This window comes from Aspergillus fischeri, genomic scaffold, assembly GCF_000149645.3.
Source record: "Aspergillus fischeri NRRL 181 1099437636252 genomic scaffold, whole genome shotgun sequence".
NCBI lineage: Eukaryota > Fungi > Ascomycota > Eurotiomycetes > Eurotiales > Aspergillaceae > Aspergillus > Aspergillus fischeri.
In genome coordinates, this window is record NW_001509768.1 from 954,075 (window position 1) to 973,099 (window position 19,025).

Here is a 19,025-nt window from a genome sequence, read left to right on the forward strand (position 1 = left end):
CAGACGAGGAATAATTAAATCTCTCACTCAGTCAGTTTTACCTTGAACTTAATCTAGCGTGATCCTTGTTATCTAGGGGGAACGCTGCCAATGGAGGGGTACCTCTCTGCGGACTCGGCGCGACATCATCGGCAACCACAGTATAAGACGGAACGGAATGCAGTGTCACCGCGGGAGGAAGGAGTGAGGTAAAGGACCAATGTAATTAGCCTATGCCTAGGGAGGGATCGTTATTATGGAGTAAGGTAGGATCAATATGGGCAGGGATGTGTTTGTTATGGAGGCTGATGCCAATCAGAAGTGTTTCTTTGTTAGAAGTCTCTTAGCCACTTCGGTAATCGTGCTTGGCTTACGAGAAGAGAGGTTGCCTTTGTATTGATCTCACAGGTCTCTTCTCTGAATAGTGTGCATAGTTGAGACAAGGAAAACATACACTATCCTATAGAGGTAATCACTGTAAAGCTCATCCATAATAATAAAAGGATGGAAATCGTTGCCTACAGTAGTCGAAGCAGAGAGGCTCCACTTGTAACTTTACTGCAGGCCGACTCACATCTCCCCTCTGACTGCGACAAATCCATCGTCCGTGTATATTTGAAATGAATCAGATCTCAGACTCATTTCAGATGGATAGTGATGGGCGTATCTGAACCAAGGTAGACGCATCCTGAAGGACGGTGGTAAAACCATCTTCGACCCGGCCGTTTCGGATGGCGCAGAAATGGAGGCAAACTCTGGGGCCCAGTGGAGACCGTCATCCTCGAGTATGGGCGACATTGCATTGCAACAACAAATAACAATGCTCATGCTTCACCGCGATTGCACCAGATCGATTGAGCCGTCCATCCACGGTGGATAACGCAACCACGGACTGCATCATCGGTGTCCGCCTGGGTTCTGATCTAAAGCATCTGTCCTCCACTCTGCCTCCCTCGAGTCCTCGACACTTGTATATTAATGGGCATTGATGTCCATCTTCAGCTCGTTGCTCCATCACCTTCTCCCCATCCCCACACCTACTATCACTTTGGTTTCAACTCTCTCTCCTACATCTTTACTACTGGTATCAAGACGGATACTGCTCCGCTTATCCCCAGTCTCATCTCCGCACAGCGGAATCAGTTTCCTTCACTCTCCATTTATTTTGATATACTCCTCTCCAGATTCAATTCCTGAAGAGAAGATTGCCTTGGTGATCAGTCTCATCGTCCACACCCCTCAGCCCCCCTGTTCTGCAGTGTAGTTGTCTCCCTACTTTCACCAATCCATCATCGCCACCCGCTCTGATCCCCACCACATTTCCCCAATCTCCTCAAGACTCGTCCAAAAATGGCCGCGACCTACGGCTCCGGCTCCCAGAGGGTGCGCCGGCTTTCCAGCATCGATGCGACTCGGGCCGACCTGTATGGCGGACCTAATGTCGTCGTGCCCCCGAAGCATCTGATGGCCTCCAGCGATGCCCATGACACGGCCATTGAGATGGCGATGGCAAAGCAGCACCTGGATGAAGAAGTCTCCTCGGAAGAAGAGTCTCCTCGTGTCGCCTCGCCCCTCACCAGGTCTACCCGTAATCTCACGACAGCTGATGAATTCGCCCTGGCATTTGACATCGATGGTGTCCTCATCAGAGGAGGTCAAGCTATCCCCGAGGCTGTCGATGCCTTGAAGTATATCAACGGGCAGAATCCGTTTGGCGTCAAGATGTATGTTTTTCTCCCCGAGAAGCTTTCAAAGCAACATAGTTTACTAACTCCATAATCTAGTCCCTACATCTTCGTAACGAATGGTGGAGGCAAGACCGAAGAGGAACGGTGTCTGGACCTCAGCCGGCAGCTCGAATTGGAGGTCTCGCCCGGCCAATTCATCTGCGGACACACTCCCATGCGGGAGATGGCTGAGAAATACCACACAGTCCTCGTGGTCGGCGGCGAGGGTGAGAAGTGCCGGATCGTAGCCGAAGGGTACGGCTTCAAGGACGTCATCACCCCAGGCGACATCATCAAGACACGACAGGACACGACACCATTCCGGAAACTGACTGAAGAAGAGTACAACAACTCACGCGTCCGCGACTTCAGCAAGACGCCCATCGAGGCCATCTTCGTCTTCGCCGACAGCCGGGACTGGGCCGGAGACCAGCAGATCATCCTCGACGTCCTCATGTCGAAGAACGGATACCTAGGCACACGCTCGGAGACATTCGACGAGGGACCCCCCATCTTCTTCTCCCACAACGACGTCGTCTGGTCCACCTCCCACGAGCACGTCCGCATCGGCATGGGTGCTCTCAGAACCTCGCTCGAGGCCCTCTACAAGGCCGTCACCGGGAAGGAACTGACCACCGTCGCATTCGGCAAGCCCCAGCTCGGCACGTACGAGTTCGCCACCCGCCTCCTCCGCCAATGGCGCAAGGATACCCACGGCATCGACAAGCCACCGTCGACCGTCTACTTCGTCGGAGACACCCCCGAGTCTGACATCCGCGGCACCAACGAGTTCGATCGCATCAGCGACTGCAACTGGTTCTCCATCCTTGTCAAGACGGGCGTGTACCAGGAAGGGACCATCCCGCGGTATCCGCCCAAGAAGACCTGCGCTAATGTGCTCGAGGCCGTCAAGTTCGCCATGAACCGCGAGATGTCGAAGCAGGTCGATGAGTCGGCCATTATCGAGGATGATGCTGATGTGGATTCCGGCATTGACTCCGAGTCAGCCGCGACGCACTAGTCCTGTGTTCTGACTCGCCTCCTCTATTTCGCCTTCCCCCCTTAAATTTGCATGGTCTATACCTCATACCTCAAATATCCCTTGAATCCGTCATCATCACCCCACTATCTTACATCCGACACCTATACCTCATCTTATTCTTATCTATCCCACATTTTGATTCCCCTACGCGACTCGGCTATTATGTTTCAGACTGTTCTGCTTTTCGGTGACATTTCATCGCTTATAGATTCCCATTGGTTCGAGTTTGACTACTTAGGACTAAAGCTTTATAAATGCATGGATCAGATTTATCGTAATATCTTCAGATCTACCATTAAATGAGTATGTATCCGTATATGTGCAGGCTCACAGTCCCACTCTATAATATCACTGCTGAACAATCACACGCAAGCAGACGAGTACAGGACTCGAAATGTAGAATTTCACGACCCATGTAATTTAGCAACGCCATGGGCGGCTACACAAGGCTGAAGCTAAGCGGACCTAAAAAACGCCATCAATGGAATCATGCAGCCACAACGGACAGGGGTTAACGGAAAGACCACAAACGGCAATCCGAAATCATAAAGTTAGTATCATCCATATGCATGTCAGTTTCATTTGCGTATGTCAGGAAGAAGCCGGGATGCGGAGGTGAGACTAGGCGCCACGGGGATGGTGGGTTGCACCAGAAATGCAGGGAGCCAAGAATGGAACTGAAATCCTCACTGCCCCTTAATTTGATGATTCATGGTTGATTACAGGGAATGGCCGTGGGGGACGGAGACAGAGTTATGGCATATTCCAATGATCCCATGGGGTGTCCCACTTTTGGCCCACTTAATACCGCACAGATCAATCCCCGCGTTTCAGTGTGGGTATCACTCAATGTCAAATTCGTTGTCGAGCCAATGCTTCACCACGACTTTGCCCTCTTCGAATCCCTTTTTCGCCATTCGCACAATGATGGCTGCATGGCTGTGCGAGTGATTATGGATCCATACAGGGTACTTTCGGAATCCCACGGAATTGAGTGATTCGATGATAGAGAATTGAGCTGGCGTTAGAGCCAGTGTGGCATCGCGTTTTTGGTCAGGCAACGCGGAAGAAGTCTCCTCTAGCGTGTCTGTTTGATCTTCAATGGCGCCAGTCTTGCTGACAGCAGGTGTTTGCGGGAGTGATTCTTCCTTTCCGGTACGGTTACGAGCGTTTGGTAGGTAGGCCGGATCTTGCATCGCGGTTGCGCTCTCGAAGGCATCTTCGACTGCATTTTGCATGTCCTTCACAATAACAGGCACACGGTAGTTGGAGAGAAGTACTCCTGCCTTTCCGTCCTCATGGAGGCGAATACGCTGGTGACTGCGGTACGTCTGTACAGCAGCATTTACGAGGTATAGTACAACGCCAATGGGGACAAACACCACGACGAGCAGCGAGATTGCCACTTGAGTTAACGTGCCTTTGATCTTTTGCCATAGCCTAGAAACGAAAGACGGCGGCTCTTGTTTTTTCGGAGGCAGAAAGTAGTCATCAGGGTCAATAACGACTGGCTCATAGCCCTTCACATAATTGACGTTCACGTTTTCAAGGTCCTGGAATGGGTTCGTTGTCGAAAGAGCGGTGGTGAAGAAAGCCGTCGAACGGTCGTTGACGATATTCGAGTATACTGAACGGTTTCTGAACTTTGCCAGGGCTTGAATGAAAATGCTATCCGGATCAGCGAGGATGCTAAGCAGTGGCTTTCCCGTATCTCGGAACTCATCCACCATGAACATTTGCCTGCCGGACATGGACAGTGTCCGGGCGCCCAAGCCATTGAAAATATGGTCTCGAATACCCTTAAGTGGCATTCTCACACCGACATGTGGCGACACAAACGTGGTGAAATTGACGGGCTCCAGCTTGTCGAACCATCCTCGCGCGTGTAGCAAACCCAGCGCATATCTGGCGACTAGACCTCCTAGAGAATATCCGATAACGCTCAGTTTTTTGATATGGGTCCCCTCCGCAGCCAAGGCACCCAGAGTGTCTTCGATCTCATGCGCCAGTCGCTCCCCTCCGAGCTCGATTCCATCGTAGGTGAAATTCCCAGAATTCCCCTTCGCGGCGAGTATGCAGAGACGGTCTTTTCCGTATCGCTCTCTGAGAGACGCGGCCAGGTAGTCCAAATGGGATGGATTGCCCCAAAGTCTAGAATATGCATCGCCACAGTCAGTTTACCAATGCCTAACGAAGAACGCCTTCGTGGCGGCAGGTGTAAGAGCAAGACTTACCCATGGACTAGGACACAAAGATGATCAACCTTTTGCGACATTTCATGAGATTATTAGTTTCATAAGTTCCCTTCTGTGAACAGAATAGCAGAAAAAATAGCTTGAATTACTAGCCATGGCCAGTTGTTTAAATATCAGGTCATTTGCAACTTATCATCTTTCTGCCTGATCTCACTGATGACCGGAGATAAGGGGATGTTAGCGCCACCGGTGGCTGATAAATTAGGTATGATTGTTCTGTTTGCATCTTGCTCATCGCTCTAATCGGAGTGCCGAAGACCAGAACACCTGCTCAAATGGCTCGTCTAAGCCAACTCTGCGAATAATCCTGCGATATATCGAGTTAGGGCTCTTATCAGTTGATAGATCCCCGATTCTTTGATATCTGTCGCATCCCACTCCAGCCAGGTGTGGTGGCTGTCTTCACATTATTTGGGACACGGCACACTCCTCCATATCGCCATTAACGAGCTTGATGTTTCTTGAGAGCGAGGATATGAATACGTGAAAGCTGATATTCTCGATTTCATGTGCATAATAGGATTAATGCACTAACAGTTAAGAGTGCTCCTCAAAATCTTCCTCGGACATAACATCCGACTCAATCCCCAGGTAGAGTCGGCAAGGAAGATGCGTCCTCAGGATTACTCTTAATTTGATATAGATTTGGACTCACTTGTTCAATCCAACCGAGCTCAGTCTACTCTGACTATAGTCTCACTTCTCGAGGCCTGCATCTGAACTTGATCGCCACCTGTATCAGTGTGACCTCTACTCTCCTCGATACTGTATCATCATGTTTACGCCTCTTGGGCTGTTCAAGGATGTTCCTTGTCCGGAAGGTCAACAATGCTCGCTCCTAACCTGCATATTTTCTCACAATCCCGTGAGCTCTTCCCTAGTTGATGAGAGCAATGTCCAAGATACGCCTGTAGCACCAGAAGAAGCGTACGATTCAGGTCCGCCTCCAAAGAAGCCTAGGCTGGAGACTCCACCAAAGACTGCTGGGAGAAAAGCTCAATCCTTGTCAGAGCCTAAAAGGGAATCCATAAAATCAGCCCCCGCTCCAAAGGCCGTGACGGGAAGCGAATCAGAACAAACAACTCGACGCGCTGGTCAGCTTCAGTCGATGACCCGCGAAGTCTCCCCTCCAACGTTGCGGAAAGAGTCCTCGACAAAGAAACATGCTCCTCCAGCATCTATGGAAGGCGAAGCGCGTTTACCACCTAGACGGGCTCCCCGAGAGAGTTTGAACCCGCGCATGCTCCCAAAGGCGCCTGCGACTCATGGTGTGCGGCTGTCCATATTGACAAAGCTCCACGCCGCTATGTGTGCCCTCAATGAGAAATTGGCAAAGGAAGAAGGGAGTACGGATAACCCATTAGTCTTATCTCCCAATGAACTTGTGACTATGGCGCTGGATGAAGAGGAGAAGGCGGCAAAAGATAACCCGAGCATATATGCGAACGTCATCAAACTTCGGATTGTTAAGCTCCCGAAACTGAGCTTAGAAGAATGGAAGAAGGAAGTGAAAGCTCATCTGAATGAGCGATATTATAAGATTGAGCTGACCCAGCAGAACGCTCAGCAAAAGACACTGGAAACTGGGCTCAGTGCAAAGGAAGAAATCGTCATTGCTAGCAAGCTGATCACACCCCTGGAAGGACTCGAACAGTATGGTTATGTGACCAGGAAGCCTACAAAGGAAGAAGTCGAGAATGCACGGAGGGGAGTCAGCGAGTCAAAAGGTTGGGAGAAGTGCGATAGATGTGGCGGACGATTTCAAGTCTTTCCTGGCCGTCGTGAAGATGGCTCATTGGCCACTGGAGGTCAATGCACATACCATCCTGGCAAGCCATACTACCCACCGAGAAGACAAACAGACCACATCACCGGTGCTAGAGAAGCATACTTTTCTTGCTGCAACGAGTCCATCGGAACTTCGTCTGGCTGTACCAAGGGAAACACGCATGTGTTCAAAGTATTTGAATCTAAACGCCTGGCGTCTATCCTTCAGTTCGAAGAGACACCAAGCCAGGCCGATAAAGGGCCCCAGCAGCCGGTCTGTTTCGACTGCGAGATGGGATACACAACTCTCGGACTTGAGCTCATTCGTCTAACTGCCGTCAGCTGGCCTCAAGGAAAGCTCATTTTGGACGTCCTCGTTCGACCCATGGGCGAAATTCTGGACCTCAACTCGCGCTTTTCAGGCGTGTTTCCCGAGCATTACAAAAAGGCAGTTCCCTATAATGGCACTACCAGCCCTTCCGCTACTGAGGATGGCGCCTTGCAGGTTGTGGAATCGCCAGCAGCAGCACGTGCGCTCCTGTTCAAATTCTTACAGCCCGATACACCTTTGATTGGACATGCAATCGACAACGACCTCAACGCTTGCCGTATTATACATCCAACAATCATCGATACGGTGCTCCTCTATCCACACCCACGAGGGCTGCCGATTCGCATGGGCCTCAAAGCTCTCGTCAAGAAGTATCTGGATCGAGACATCCAAACAAAAGGCAGTCAAGGTCATGATTCCAAAGAAGACGCGATAGCGACCGGTGACTTGGTCAGGGTCAAGGCTGCTGAAACATGGAAGATCTTGAAGTCCAAGGGATGGCGGATAGAGGACAGTAAGCTCATACCTCCGCCTGGCGCAAAGGACGCGGCAGAGGATTCGAAGCTTGGGCCTGGAGCCGGCCACAAAAGAAAGGATACGGAGGTGCTGCCTTGAAATCGATGATACCCAAAAAAATTCTGAAATTAAGCATATACCGAGCATCTACGCAGACTTCAAGCATAAAAGAGCATTTCGGGCAATAGTTCGAGTCAATTCATATCTACCAGTCATAACGTCATGAGTAGAAGAAGGAAAACTCCCATAACTGACAAGCCCAACATAAAACAGGAGACACACAACCTTTTCAGGTATTGTGAGTCAACCCTATCCTGGAGCCCAAAGACCAGTAGCCGGAACGTACTCCTTCGTCGACAACGTCTATCACTCGAACAACCCATAGCACATTCCCGTCTGAAAGAAGTTGCTCCCCTCATGCGAGTGTCCATGAATCCAAAAGATTGAACTTTTTTTGATTCGTTATTGAGGAATAATTTACTCCTCCTCCTCCTCGCCCTCGTCGTTGACGACGTTGTAGAAGCGGAGCTCGTAGACACCCTTGGAGGTGGAGACAACACGCAGCCAGTCACGGAGCTGCTGCTTTTTGAGGTACTTCTTGGTCCTGCGCAACGTTAAACCCCTGCGATTCCAAGCTCAAAGCTGTGCACAATGGACTTACAGGTACTTGAGGTAGCGACCAGAGAAGGGGATGTGAGTGACGACCTCGATCTTGCCCTCACCAACCTGGGAGATGACAACGTTGTCACCGAGGTTGCCGACACGGCCCTCGACCTTGATGCGGTCGTGGAGGAACTTCTCGAAGGCGGAGACATCGAAGATCTTGTCGCTCGCGGGCTGCGAAGCGTTGATGATGTACTAGAGGAATCAATGTTAGCAACCCGTCCATCAGGATGTTGAAGTTTGAATGCGACCATTGCTTACCTTCTTGGTGACCTTCTGGGCCTTGCGACCACGAGCCTATTACCGAGAAAACAAAGCCATTAGCCTACTGTTCCATAAGTCGATTCCCGAGGAGGTCCATGATGAATCTTCTGGTTTAAAACCGCCGACTTGTGGAAAATCCGCGATTGAAGACGAGAAGCGCACCATGTCCGGTCCTCAGTGAGGAACAGCAAAGCAGTTTGTAGAGTGATAACATACAGCAACGGGGGCCATTGTGACTGATGGGGGGTGTTTTTTTTTGGAGGATGAAGAGGGAGTATGTGGTCGCAAAGAGGTGATTATCCTGCGCCTTGAGAGAGGAGTGTAGATGAAACTTTTCGCTAGCAGTGGAGTCTCACTTTGATCGCATACGGTTGGCGGTGCGTGTGACTAAACTAATTTAGTAAATAACCAGGGCTTGAAACGGAGGATAGGGCTCGTTGCATCAGCTGACCCTGCTGACTGTACCTCGCTTGGCTCGCCAAAAGACGAGGCTAGCATGCTAGTGCCGCACGGACCACTTCCACCAAGTATATATAGCCTTGCGACCCCCCATCCTTTTAGACTTTTTTTCTTTTCTTCTCCAGCTCTCTTTGCCTTTTGGCTTAGATCAAGTGTAGTATCTGTTCTTTTCAGTTTAATCTCTGAAAGTGTTCTAAGGAACACAACATTGATTAATCTCATTTTTGGATCCAGTGGTGAGGCCTCTGTGCTTGCGCATGCCTCGCCACACAGTGTCATCGGGCTTACACTACCCCCGATAGACGCGAACTACCTTTTTTCATCAATCTGGCCGGCTTGTCCGACCGTTTGGAGAAGAAAATGGGAGTTTCTCAAGAGGTTTTGGATTTGGACGTTGATGGCTGGCATGTACCTTATTCTTATGATATCACAACATGTGGTCTTAAAGAAAGAAATGAGAAGTTAAATCTGCGCGAAAATTCTAGAAGCTTATCTGCTAGTTTCTTGTAGCGTATTAAGGAGCATCCAAGCACAAGTTTTCATTGCAAAACGGCTCGACTGTCTGTATCGCACGTGACAGTAAGGTTGGGAAATCATCTACAACTGCAGCCATCTGCAATACTATCCTCTTTAGTAGCATCACAACATGGGTTCCGTTGTCTTGCCACATCTGCGCTCTGCCTGGCACGTTGATCAGGCTATCCTCTCGGAGGAGGACAGACTTGTGGTATGTGAGCAGATTTCGTTCGGTTCCTTGACTAATTGACTGACCTCGGCCATTGGAACGTAGGTTATCAGATTTGGTCGGGATCATGACGTTGATTGTAGGCTTACTGCCCCTCTCTCTTTTCCGATAGACAATACTGATATCGGACAGGCATGCGCCAAGATGAAGTGCTCTTCAAGATCGCTGAGCGTGTGAAGAGTAAGTTCAGTCTTGAATGTTCTCTTCTCTCAGCCACAGGCGATGGTACTGACACCTGCGATCAGACTTCGCGGTAATCTACCTCTGCGACATTGACGAGGTACCTGAATTCAACTCCATGTACGAACTTTTCGATCCCATGACGATCATGTTCTTCTGGAGGAACAAGCATATGATGTGCGATTTCGGAACGGGTAACAACAACAAGTTGAACTGGGTGCTTGAGGATAAGCAGGAGTTGATCGACATTATTGAAACCATCTACAAGGGTGCTAAGAAAGGGCGCGGTCTCGTCGTGAGTCCTAAAGGTAAGCTCTATCTTTTGTTGCGGATCTCATTCGGGCCCGTATATTAACGATTTCGCAGACTACTCGACTAGATATCGCTACTAGACGCTTTCGTTCGATTGGCTCTGTGTGTACTCTTGTTCGAAGCAGAGCTCACTTTCCTTTGTTTGAGAGGCCTTCAGATGCTCCATGCCTTTCAGGTCTATCTTTCCATTTATGAAATGCGACTATGAATCATGAAATTTTCTATGATGCGAGTATCTTGTTCCATGTCCATATCCATTTTGTAGGAACGGTTGAGAAAGACTTTTGCACTGTGCTCATTGCAAGTAAACGAGAACCAGAATCATGTGAAATGGTCCAGAGTAAACAGCTAAGAACTGGACTATTCCTTGTTGTAGCCACGTGAGGCGTTGGTTCTCTTGCTTACATGATGCTATATTGACAAACCTCCTGCTCTACCATCGACATGTATTAAGTTGAGGATGGCAGTTAGTCTCTGAATTGGACAACTGCGGTGATATTCACGACAAGGGCTACTTTTGAGAATCGGATATGGTCCTGGATGCCTTCTCTGGCTCTTCGCTAGATGGCTCCAAGCCCGCGTCTGGTGAGGGCACCCGATTTTTCCTTCCACGGCACTGGAGAGATCAACCCACAGTGGCCACAGACCTATTGGCACTAGGGTCGACCCTTTACTAGATTTTTCAAGGTATCAGTCCCTAAGAGGAGATCCCTAGTGACGAAGTACAGACCCTTTTTACACAGAAAGTGTTCCCAGGCGTCTCTGGTATTCCACGTGGACAAATCATCACACAATGTTGGCTATCTTATGTTGATTCGGCGGCACATGTGCAGATCGCTGTTGGAGATATCCTCTTTCGCACAGTCGATGTGGATTCGCTAGTTTCATAGAGCTCAAGCTAAAACTCCCATAGTAACATACTACATAGCTTTTTTCCTAAGCACTTTAGTTATACGGGAAGACTGACGATCAACGTAGAATCTGATTCCTTTACTTGATAGGATACCTTGAATTTCATTTTAACCGACAGTATTTCTTACGAACGGCAATTCCTACGCCAAGGACGGCGATCCAACTGATGCATTGGTATTTGATATTCCCCCATTTAGCAAAAGTTGACATAGACGTAAAGTAGATATATTAGGCTGGCATGTACCAGTTGACTGTTCGTGTATTCCGTAGCTTAAATCTTCGCCCCACAGTTTCTTCACCACTTTTTGTTGACGTAACAATTCAGCGGACGACGCAACAGCTCAATCAACATTGGAGTAGTAGCAACAGCGAACCCGAGATACCTACAACATTTCAAAATGATTGATAACGCGATCTTTGAGGATCTTCAAGCGAAGATTGATGAAGAAACCGCCGTCCGTGATGTAAGGTCCTGAGGAGCTCGGAAGCTCCAAGTACCAAAGCTCAAGTAATGAAGAATGCTAATGCCGACGCAGGAACTCCACGAAATTGTCCAGACGCTTTCTAAGAAAGGTTCTATCTTTAATCTCTACCATCTGGACCTTTGATCCTCCAGATTGAGGCAAGGTCGCAAGCTCCGAGCTCAGCTGACGTACATGATTGCGCACAGGAAGATCCACACAAGCTATACTCTCCCGAGCTCACTCCACGCCATCTGATCAACGTATGTATCTGTCCGTTTGCATATATGCTTTGTTAATTGACATTGAATAGTGAAGCCGGTTCTTGATGATGCAACTAAAGAGATTATCGCTCAGAGAGATGAGGTCGCGCGGCTCAAAACCGTGGCGGACAAGCACCCGTTCTACAAGTATAACGGGGTGTGGACGAGAGAGTTGCAGAATCTTGTTAGTCGCGTTTAGACTCGTTGTACAGTGAGAATCGCTAAATTCGAGACAGGTAACGTCGATCGAGTTATGTGCGTGGCTCGGAGGGCTCGAGGAGTACAAGGGTACCGGCTCGGCTTCGTTCTTGACCATCGAGGAAGTCGGGAAGTTCCTGAATGGTAAGCTGCGCTTTCTACTCTTTGTTTAGCTTTGTCCTGATGTGGTACATGCTAGTCCCGGTCAATCTGAAAGAGCAGGATGCTTTTCACCTGACCATTGAAGAATATCTCCTTGCACTCATTGGCATGGTTGAGGAATTGGTAGGCAATCTTCTTCATTGGCCTTACGGGGTTAGAGATACTGACTCCGGATCAGTCCCGTCTAGCAGTCAACTCGGTCACTCTTGGTGATTATAACCGCCCTGTTCAGATCGGTAAATTTATCAAGGATCTGTTCGCTGGTTTCCAGCTGCTCAACTTGAAAAATGATATTCTGCGAAAGAGGAGTGATGGGATCAAGTACAGCGTAAGTTGTTTTTACTCTCTGGTCCTTGATTGTGTATGCTCTGCTAATTAGATATGTGGTTGTAGGTCAAGAAGGTTGAAGATGTGGTTTATGATCTGTCTTTGCGCAATCTGATTCCCAAGGGAAGTGCTGCGGCTTAGATACTACTATGCGAGAGTTACGGTCGAGGAAATGCAAATCAATCGCGCAAGGTCGAGAGCCAGCAATATTGCATATAGGCACTGTAGCAGGCATCCTTGAATCCTATAAGAGCACCCTCGTAAAGTAGACTTTGTAATAGTTGAATGAAATTGCCGAACCATATCACCTTATTCCTGCTCTGTCCAATGAAGCTGAAAACATCAAATTGAAAGCTCATTCGATAGAGGTATCGTAAACACTGAATAGTACAATTTCAAATGGTATCTCTGCTAATAGCCCACCATCATTCCTTCACCCCCAGAAACACTACGACAACTTAGCCTGCTCAGTAGCCTGCTCGGTAGCTTCTCCCTCACCCTTCCTCGTCGAAGCGGCCGTCCCCTCCTTCTTCGCCTTTTCAATCTCCTTCAGGATCGTTGCTTCCAGCGACTCAGGCTTGGTAATACTAGCCCAGCGCCCAACGACCTTCCCATCAGCGGAAATCAAAAACTTCTCGAAATTCCACTTGACGCGCTTCAGCCCCATAAGTCCAGGCATCGTCTCCTTCATCCACGTCCACACGGGCGCCGCATTGTCGCCGTTGACATCCAACTTGCCCAGCACGGGGAAGGTGACGCCGTAGTTGACCTGGCAGAAGGACTGGATCTCGTCGTTGGAGCCGGGGTCTTGGCTGCCAAATTGGTTGCAGGGGAAGCCGAGAATGGTGAAGTCTTCAGGGTGCTTTGCCTTGATGGACTGGTAGAGGTTCTCAAGGCCTTTGAATTGAGGGGTAAAGCCGCATTTGGAGGCGGTGTTGACGACGAGGACGACTTTGCCTTTCAGGGAGGCGAGGTCGAAGGGTTCGCCCTTCTCTGTGGAGGTCAGGTCAGCAAGACATTCTCATTGTTTTTTCGCGGGGTTGGGAGGGGGTATCGCAAAGGCGAGACATACTGTCGACGGGCTTGAACTCGTAGAATGTCGTCGCGGAGGCCATTGTCCTGATGAGATGGAACTTAGGATATCGCACAAGGGACCCTCGAGTGTTGGGAAGTCTGTATATAGGACTTTGCCGCGAAATATATGGCAAAGAGGAACAGCGAAATGTAATGGAAGGAGGCGATAATACCATTCTAGATCATCAGAGAACCGAGGCAGCTCGGAAGGTGGGCCGTCGATTATATAAATGCACGACCGTTGAGATCCTGGGAGGGGCTGCCGTCGGACATTGGACCATCCGATGCCGATGACGATGTCATCATCGGATTGAGGGATAATTAGTTATCAGATTGCGCCAGACAAGATTAAGCAAACAATTCCAAATCATTGACATTAGCCTTACGACGGATATTGCAGTCCCGAGTTTCTCTCGCTGACCTTTTGTCATCGCGACGGGTCTAGACATCGGAGATTGATTTCTGCAGAGGCTGGGCCAAGGCTATTACAACCACTGCTTATTAATGTCTGGACAGTTCACTCGTTGTAGCATTCATATCTAAGTCATAAGAATCATTATCACTGTGATCATTGCATAATGTATGTAAAGGTGGCTACATGAAGCCACACTCTGAATTAATGCATGCATGTGGCATGGGATTTAAATGTCCGAGGGCACGCCAAATACTCTTAGGCACTGCCACACTGTCTTGCATGGTAGAAATCTAAGATACCTAAATTAACCAATAGATCACCAATCATAATGCATATCAGATTTGCAGCTTTCTTGCACCCGAGGAACCATACAACCAGCAAGAATGCAAGCAGATTTCTCTCAATAACTTGTCACACGACACTCGACGGTATCATAGCGTCTTCTCAGATGCAGGATCGTTGATTGAGGATAGACCACTTGGGTAACCCAACAGCATCAGCCAATGTACTTCCGCGCATTCTCGTACTTGGTAACGTGTATCCGATCGGGCATCCTTTCTGAACTCTGGCAATTCCAAATGTCTGGGCGATCGCAGCGAGGACTGGCCAGCCCAGCCTATTCCAAGCTAGATCCCAGGAACAGGACGGCAGGAAGCCAACCGGATCGCCTTGATCGATGATAGCGTAGGCGCTACACACGTAGTGACTAAGGGCCACAAATGATCGGGTCTCTCATCCTTTTTCGTGGTAGCACGCCTCATTTCTCCTCCTCTATCTCCTCACTCAGAACATCCACATCCAACTCCTCCATAACTCCGAGCACTACCCCCAAGCTCTCCATGAACCCGTTAACAGCCACACGAAGCATGCGATTCGTCATAGCGCGGTACGTCGTCTCAAGAACTGTCTTCGCCGCCTCGTCCTCGTCGGTGGCGGAGTTCTGAACTGGAGATTTCAGGGCGAAACTGCGGCGGACGAAGGGGGATAGTTCGGCGTCGACTTCGAGGGCTTGGAGCGCAGAGGAGGCGAGGCGGTTGCTGGGGAGGGGCAGGGATATTGTTCTTTTGGTTTGGATTTCGTTAGTGGGGTGTGTTCATGGACAGGGACGCTGAGGGAGGAGTTTTACAGTGAATAAGGAAGTTCAGGATTAGTTGATTCGTTGGCAGCCATGATGAATCCAATAGAATATCAATTCAAACTGACTATGTGGATATGAAAGGACTACTGCTCGGTATGATTTTGTATGATTCTTAAATGTCAGAGTAAGGCGGGGAAGGTTTTGGAGTAGTAGATGAGTCAGCATATTGGTGAAGTGAATGAGGACACAATTTCCACCACATTTTCATACCACTTCAGCCACGAACTCTAGCTTGACGGCTATTTAGGCTTGTTAACAATTGGCTAATGAGATGGCGCTTTATGGTCAGGCCTATCATACGACTAATGAAATTTGTGTCTTCTAGTCTTAAATGAGGTTGGACATAAAGGTATGAAGTTGATAAGGTACTGTACATGAAGCTTATCCACAAGATCCAGCGCCGTTTGGCAGATCAAACCGAACCAAAGACGTGAAGTTAAAGAGTCGCGCTATACACCCACATGTTTATGGTATCACGGGATCTCTCGACGTACATAATGCGTTCACTAAGGTAGGTATTGGATTTAAAGGAGCCCCGCGAGGACGTAGGTGAGAGAAGTAGGGTTGAGACCACCTATGGACTCATTTAGTAAGCTTGGCCATCACTGTTTGAGAAAGGCAACTTACCAGCCTGGCCGACAGTGGTGAGGACGTTCTGGACACCAGCAGCGTCGAGGGCACCTAAAGACGCAATCAGTAGATGCAAATTGCTGACGCAAAAAGTTACTTACCGCTCTTAACCTTGCTGACAAGGTTTTCCGCAAGGGTGTTGACGCCGGCAGCTAATTGTTTTTGTTAGCCACATTGATTTCTGCCCAAGGATGCTGGCTACATACTGCCGGTAACAGTGTCGACGGGACCAGAGGCAATGTTCTTAACGGTGCCAACAGCGCCGCCAACAGTGTTCTTGACGGTGCCAACAGCGCCACCGGCAACATCGGCGACAGGCTTAGCAACACCCTCAACGGTGTTGACCGCGCCGCCAGCGACATTGGTGACGGGCGTAACAGCACCCTCAACATTGCCGACTACGCTACCGGCGGCACCGGTGACGGGCGTAGCAACATTGTTAGCCGTGCCCATGACATCACGCTTGGTGGCAGCAGAGACAGGGACGAGATTGGTCAGCTGGCCCTTGATAGTGATGAGCTCTAATGGACAGAATTGGTATTAGCGAGGCCGGACTGTGCCTTTGGACGTTTCGGAGAGGTTCCTTCAGTAAAGGACATACCGGTCTGAACCTGGGTGAGGTCGACCTCCTCGCAGACGCCGCTGAGGAGACCACCGACGAGACCCTCAACATTGTTGAGAGCATTGTTCAGCTTGCTCAGGGTGGCATCAACAGGGGTCTGAGGGATGGCCAGAGCAGAGGCAGAGCTGGCAACAGCCAGGGAAGCGACGATTCCAGAGAACTTCATGGTGACGGTTGGTCTTGATTAAGAATTAGGAATTAAAGGAGTGACTGAGAGTTGTGGAAAAAAAGAGTGGATGGTCGCTGAAAGCTGGCCTTGCAAAAGATTGACTGGAGAGAGTGGATTTGGCTGGTGGGAGGAGGAAGAGGAAAACAGCTTGAAGTAGAGCAAGACGTCGTTTTATATGCAGGTTTTGTTGCTCCTTTTCCCTTCCAGAGCAAATCATCTCTCTCCTGTCGTGGACCTCATCCGCTCATGAGCTGCCTTGGATTCCACATGTAGATCAGGGGAATCATGGCCAGAGATGCCAGTGATAGGTCATCACAGCCCACTCCGTCTGTTACATACGAGTCTAGCAGCTTGAAGACGACAGCGATCGACACGGAAAAGCGTTGTTCTTAACCCAGGTTCCATTATTGCCCGTATTACTAGGCTAGCTTGTATCTAGTCTGCTTGCTTCACTAGAACGCGTGCTCGGGTTACTATCGAATGAAGTCACTACACTCCAACATGGCCCCATACAAGCTGATTTGGGTCCGAAGGAAGTAAACATTTCAGGCCTGGGGGCGCCCGATTGGTACGATGCCCCTCAGACGATTGCGCCGAAAGCATGCTATACAGACCAGGTCCATACTAACGGGTACCGGCTTATCAAGTGTAGGAAACCAAGAGGCCATAGCGAGGTTTGGAGCGCGGGTATCATCATCGCAGAATGTCGCGCTGGTCTGCACGATCAATGTTGTCTTCTCAGAGATTTGGACTGAGGCCAAACTTGATTTCTGTGATGGCTGCCAACTCATGAACACGAGCTCACAGCAGTATGGCCGGACATGTCGAGCATTGAGCAGTCATTGGGAGTATTATTTTCTTTTCAATAAGGTAACTTCAATAGTCGCACTGTGAACCCTGTTGCTGGGCCTCATCTTACGACCTGCGGAGGACGTTGGGGCAAACCGCGTGGGGATTTCACAATGCTTTCATTTAAAATTGCTGTCGATCCCTCATGAACATCTCCGCCGAACCACCGTGGATTGGAGAGAGAATTCAAATAAACGGTAACGGATTGCTTAACTTGAACCTTGAGTGCAAATAGTGTAAAGTAGCTGGACGATCGGCGGTTGGTTATTGTTGCCAACTCGCCACTAGTTGTCCGAGTCATTAGCTCTGCAGTATCCTGATCGGAGGATTATTATCGGAATCACAGCCTTCGGCAAGGTCGAGAACGCCACATCTCCTTATGTCTCATATGACAGTAGATTGTCGTCTGTTCGGATTGTTGTTGTTCTGAAGGAAGACTCGAGGAGAATGGTTGTTGATGTGGGGTGGAAAGGTAGAAAAGAGGGAATTGGATCAGCAACCCCTCAGGGACTAACTACCCAGTATTCGCATTATCCCTGCTGATCTGCTCCACCTCTTGGGACATCGCAATTCGACTTTGGGGAAAATATTTCAGTTGTCGAATCATGAAATCCACCAGAGCAACGACCGAAGTCTAATGTATCTCTTCTCCAGTGATAGTCATGGTGTGAAAGTCGAAGTTTCACCGCAATTGAGTGACCCTTCGCGGACAGAGGAGAGGACCAGGAATATGTCTATTCCACTTTTATAATAGGGTTCGAAGACACGAGGGATTGGACGGGTCCTGATTTCTTTCAAGATCCTTGTCCGTTTGGCCTTGAGTCAGGAATCCATACTAAGTAGCCTACAGCCTCTGCTTCAATGGCCAGTGAACAAAATGCTGAGCGACTCTGGGAGATTGCTCGGAACACAGAGACGGACTAAAGTCATGATCAAGGGACTATTGACCTCGTGTCAGTCAGGCTGAACTATACAGAGAGATCTTCATCATGTGTATCATAATTTTGTATGTTTAATCAATTTCACTTGATATGACTGATGTCACGAACTGATTTCAAATGGATCGATTCAGACGCCGAATACATTGTTAAAATAAAGGACAGCGCCAGAAGAGCAAAATGAGACTTGCCGTTCTCATGGCCGATAATGAATATCCCTTATACTCTCTGGTGAGATTCCAGCACACTGGAGATGTTCTTACCCTCCGGCGATACAGCTTGGAAGTGTTATGCCTTAGGTTCCAGTTACCTGCAGTTCAAGACATGCTATCAAAGGAAACACATGGTCTCATTTCCCAAGAGGCGGATATCGTCCTGAGTCCAGCAGCAGTGGTCATGATCCGCACAGTTGTCTGACCAAGAACAAACGTTTCTGCCCCTAGTAGCTGTCAATACGACCTCATAGCCATTACAGTCCTTGCCAGTGTCCTTTGTAGCTCTTACCCCTCTGGCTTGCTACTCCATATTCCATCGTTCTTCAGCTCATCCTCAACAGAACTAACCTTCTTGAATATCATGCTGCCTTTCAAATTAGCCTTCCGTTTCTGCTGGAGCCCAGGTCTTTAT

The 19,025-nt window shown here is 49.1% G+C and overlaps 9 protein-coding genes across 9 annotated transcripts; 4 read left to right on the forward strand and 5 right to left on the reverse strand.

Annotated features, from left to right (window-relative positions):
* Positions 1–1,329: 1,329 nt before the first annotated feature.
* NFIA_064960 (phosphatidyl synthase) lies at positions 1,330–2,727 on the forward strand (the record flags this gene model as incomplete). Its single annotated transcript, XM_001263228.1, has 2 exons — positions 1,330–1,703; positions 1,764–2,727. 2 exons carry the CDS (start codon positions 1,330–1,332, stop codon positions 2,725–2,727), a joined length of 1,338 nt encoding a protein of 445 aa, XP_001263229.1.
* Positions 2,728–3,590: 863 nt separating this feature from the next.
* NFIA_064970 (lipase ROG1 family protein) lies at positions 3,591–5,023 on the reverse strand (the record flags this gene model as incomplete). Its single annotated transcript, XM_001263229.1, has 2 exons — positions 3,591–4,899; positions 4,983–5,023. The coding sequence occupies 2 exons, from the start codon at positions 5,021–5,023 to the stop codon at positions 3,591–3,593; spliced, it is 1,350 nt and encodes a 449-aa protein (XP_001263230.1).
* A 755-nt stretch (positions 5,024–5,778) lies between these two features.
* On the forward strand, positions 5,779–7,716 carry rex3 (putative RNA exonuclease Rex3; the record flags this gene model as incomplete). The annotated part of the gene is made up of 1 exon (XM_001263230.1): positions 5,779–7,716. One exon carries the CDS (start codon positions 5,779–5,781, stop codon positions 7,714–7,716), a length of 1,938 nt encoding a protein of 645 aa, XP_001263231.1.
* A 378-nt stretch (positions 7,717–8,094) lies between these two features.
* NFIA_064990 (60S ribosomal protein eL22) lies at positions 8,095–8,775 on the reverse strand (the record flags this gene model as incomplete). The annotated part of the gene is made up of 4 exons (XM_001263231.1): positions 8,095–8,221; positions 8,279–8,475; positions 8,542–8,577; positions 8,761–8,775. The coding sequence occupies 4 exons, from the start codon at positions 8,773–8,775 to the stop codon at positions 8,095–8,097; spliced, it is 375 nt and encodes a 124-aa protein (XP_001263232.1).
* An 874-nt stretch (positions 8,776–9,649) lies between these two features.
* Positions 9,650–10,320, forward strand: NFIA_065000 (DIM1 family thioredoxin-like protein; the record flags this gene model as incomplete). Its single annotated transcript, XM_001263232.1, has 5 exons — positions 9,650–9,730; positions 9,794–9,827; positions 9,881–9,928; positions 9,994–10,236; positions 10,295–10,320. The coding sequence occupies 5 exons, from the start codon at positions 9,650–9,652 to the stop codon at positions 10,318–10,320; spliced, it is 432 nt and encodes a 143-aa protein (XP_001263233.1).
* Positions 10,321–11,550: 1,230 nt separating this feature from the next.
* Positions 11,551–12,704, forward strand: NFIA_065010 (translin; the record flags this gene model as incomplete). The annotated part of the gene is made up of 8 exons (XM_001263233.1): positions 11,551–11,616; positions 11,689–11,725; positions 11,823–11,876; positions 11,927–12,060; positions 12,113–12,218; positions 12,274–12,359; positions 12,415–12,564; positions 12,630–12,704. The coding sequence occupies 8 exons, from the start codon at positions 11,551–11,553 to the stop codon at positions 12,702–12,704; spliced, it is 708 nt and encodes a 235-aa protein (XP_001263234.1).
* Positions 12,705–13,011: 307 nt separating this feature from the next.
* On the reverse strand, positions 13,012–13,678 carry NFIA_065020 (glutathione peroxidase; the record flags this gene model as incomplete). The annotated part of the gene is made up of 2 exons (XM_001263234.1): positions 13,012–13,556; positions 13,636–13,678. 2 exons carry the CDS (start codon positions 13,676–13,678, stop codon positions 13,012–13,014), a joined length of 588 nt encoding a protein of 195 aa, XP_001263235.1.
* A 1,131-nt stretch (positions 13,679–14,809) lies between these two features.
* Positions 14,810–15,222, reverse strand: NFIA_065030 (CTAG/PCC1 family protein; the record flags this gene model as incomplete). The annotated part of the gene is made up of 2 exons (XM_001263235.1): positions 14,810–15,113; positions 15,179–15,222. The coding sequence occupies 2 exons, from the start codon at positions 15,220–15,222 to the stop codon at positions 14,810–14,812; spliced, it is 348 nt and encodes a 115-aa protein (XP_001263236.1).
* A 492-nt stretch (positions 15,223–15,714) lies between these two features.
* NFIA_065040 (uncharacterized protein) lies at positions 15,715–16,608 on the reverse strand (the record flags this gene model as incomplete). The annotated part of the gene is made up of 5 exons (XM_001263236.1): positions 15,715–15,764; positions 15,818–15,871; positions 15,922–15,972; positions 16,027–16,341; positions 16,422–16,608. The coding sequence occupies 5 exons, from the start codon at positions 16,606–16,608 to the stop codon at positions 15,715–15,717; spliced, it is 657 nt and encodes a 218-aa protein (XP_001263237.1).
* Between the last annotated feature and the right edge of the window lie 2,417 nt (positions 16,609–19,025).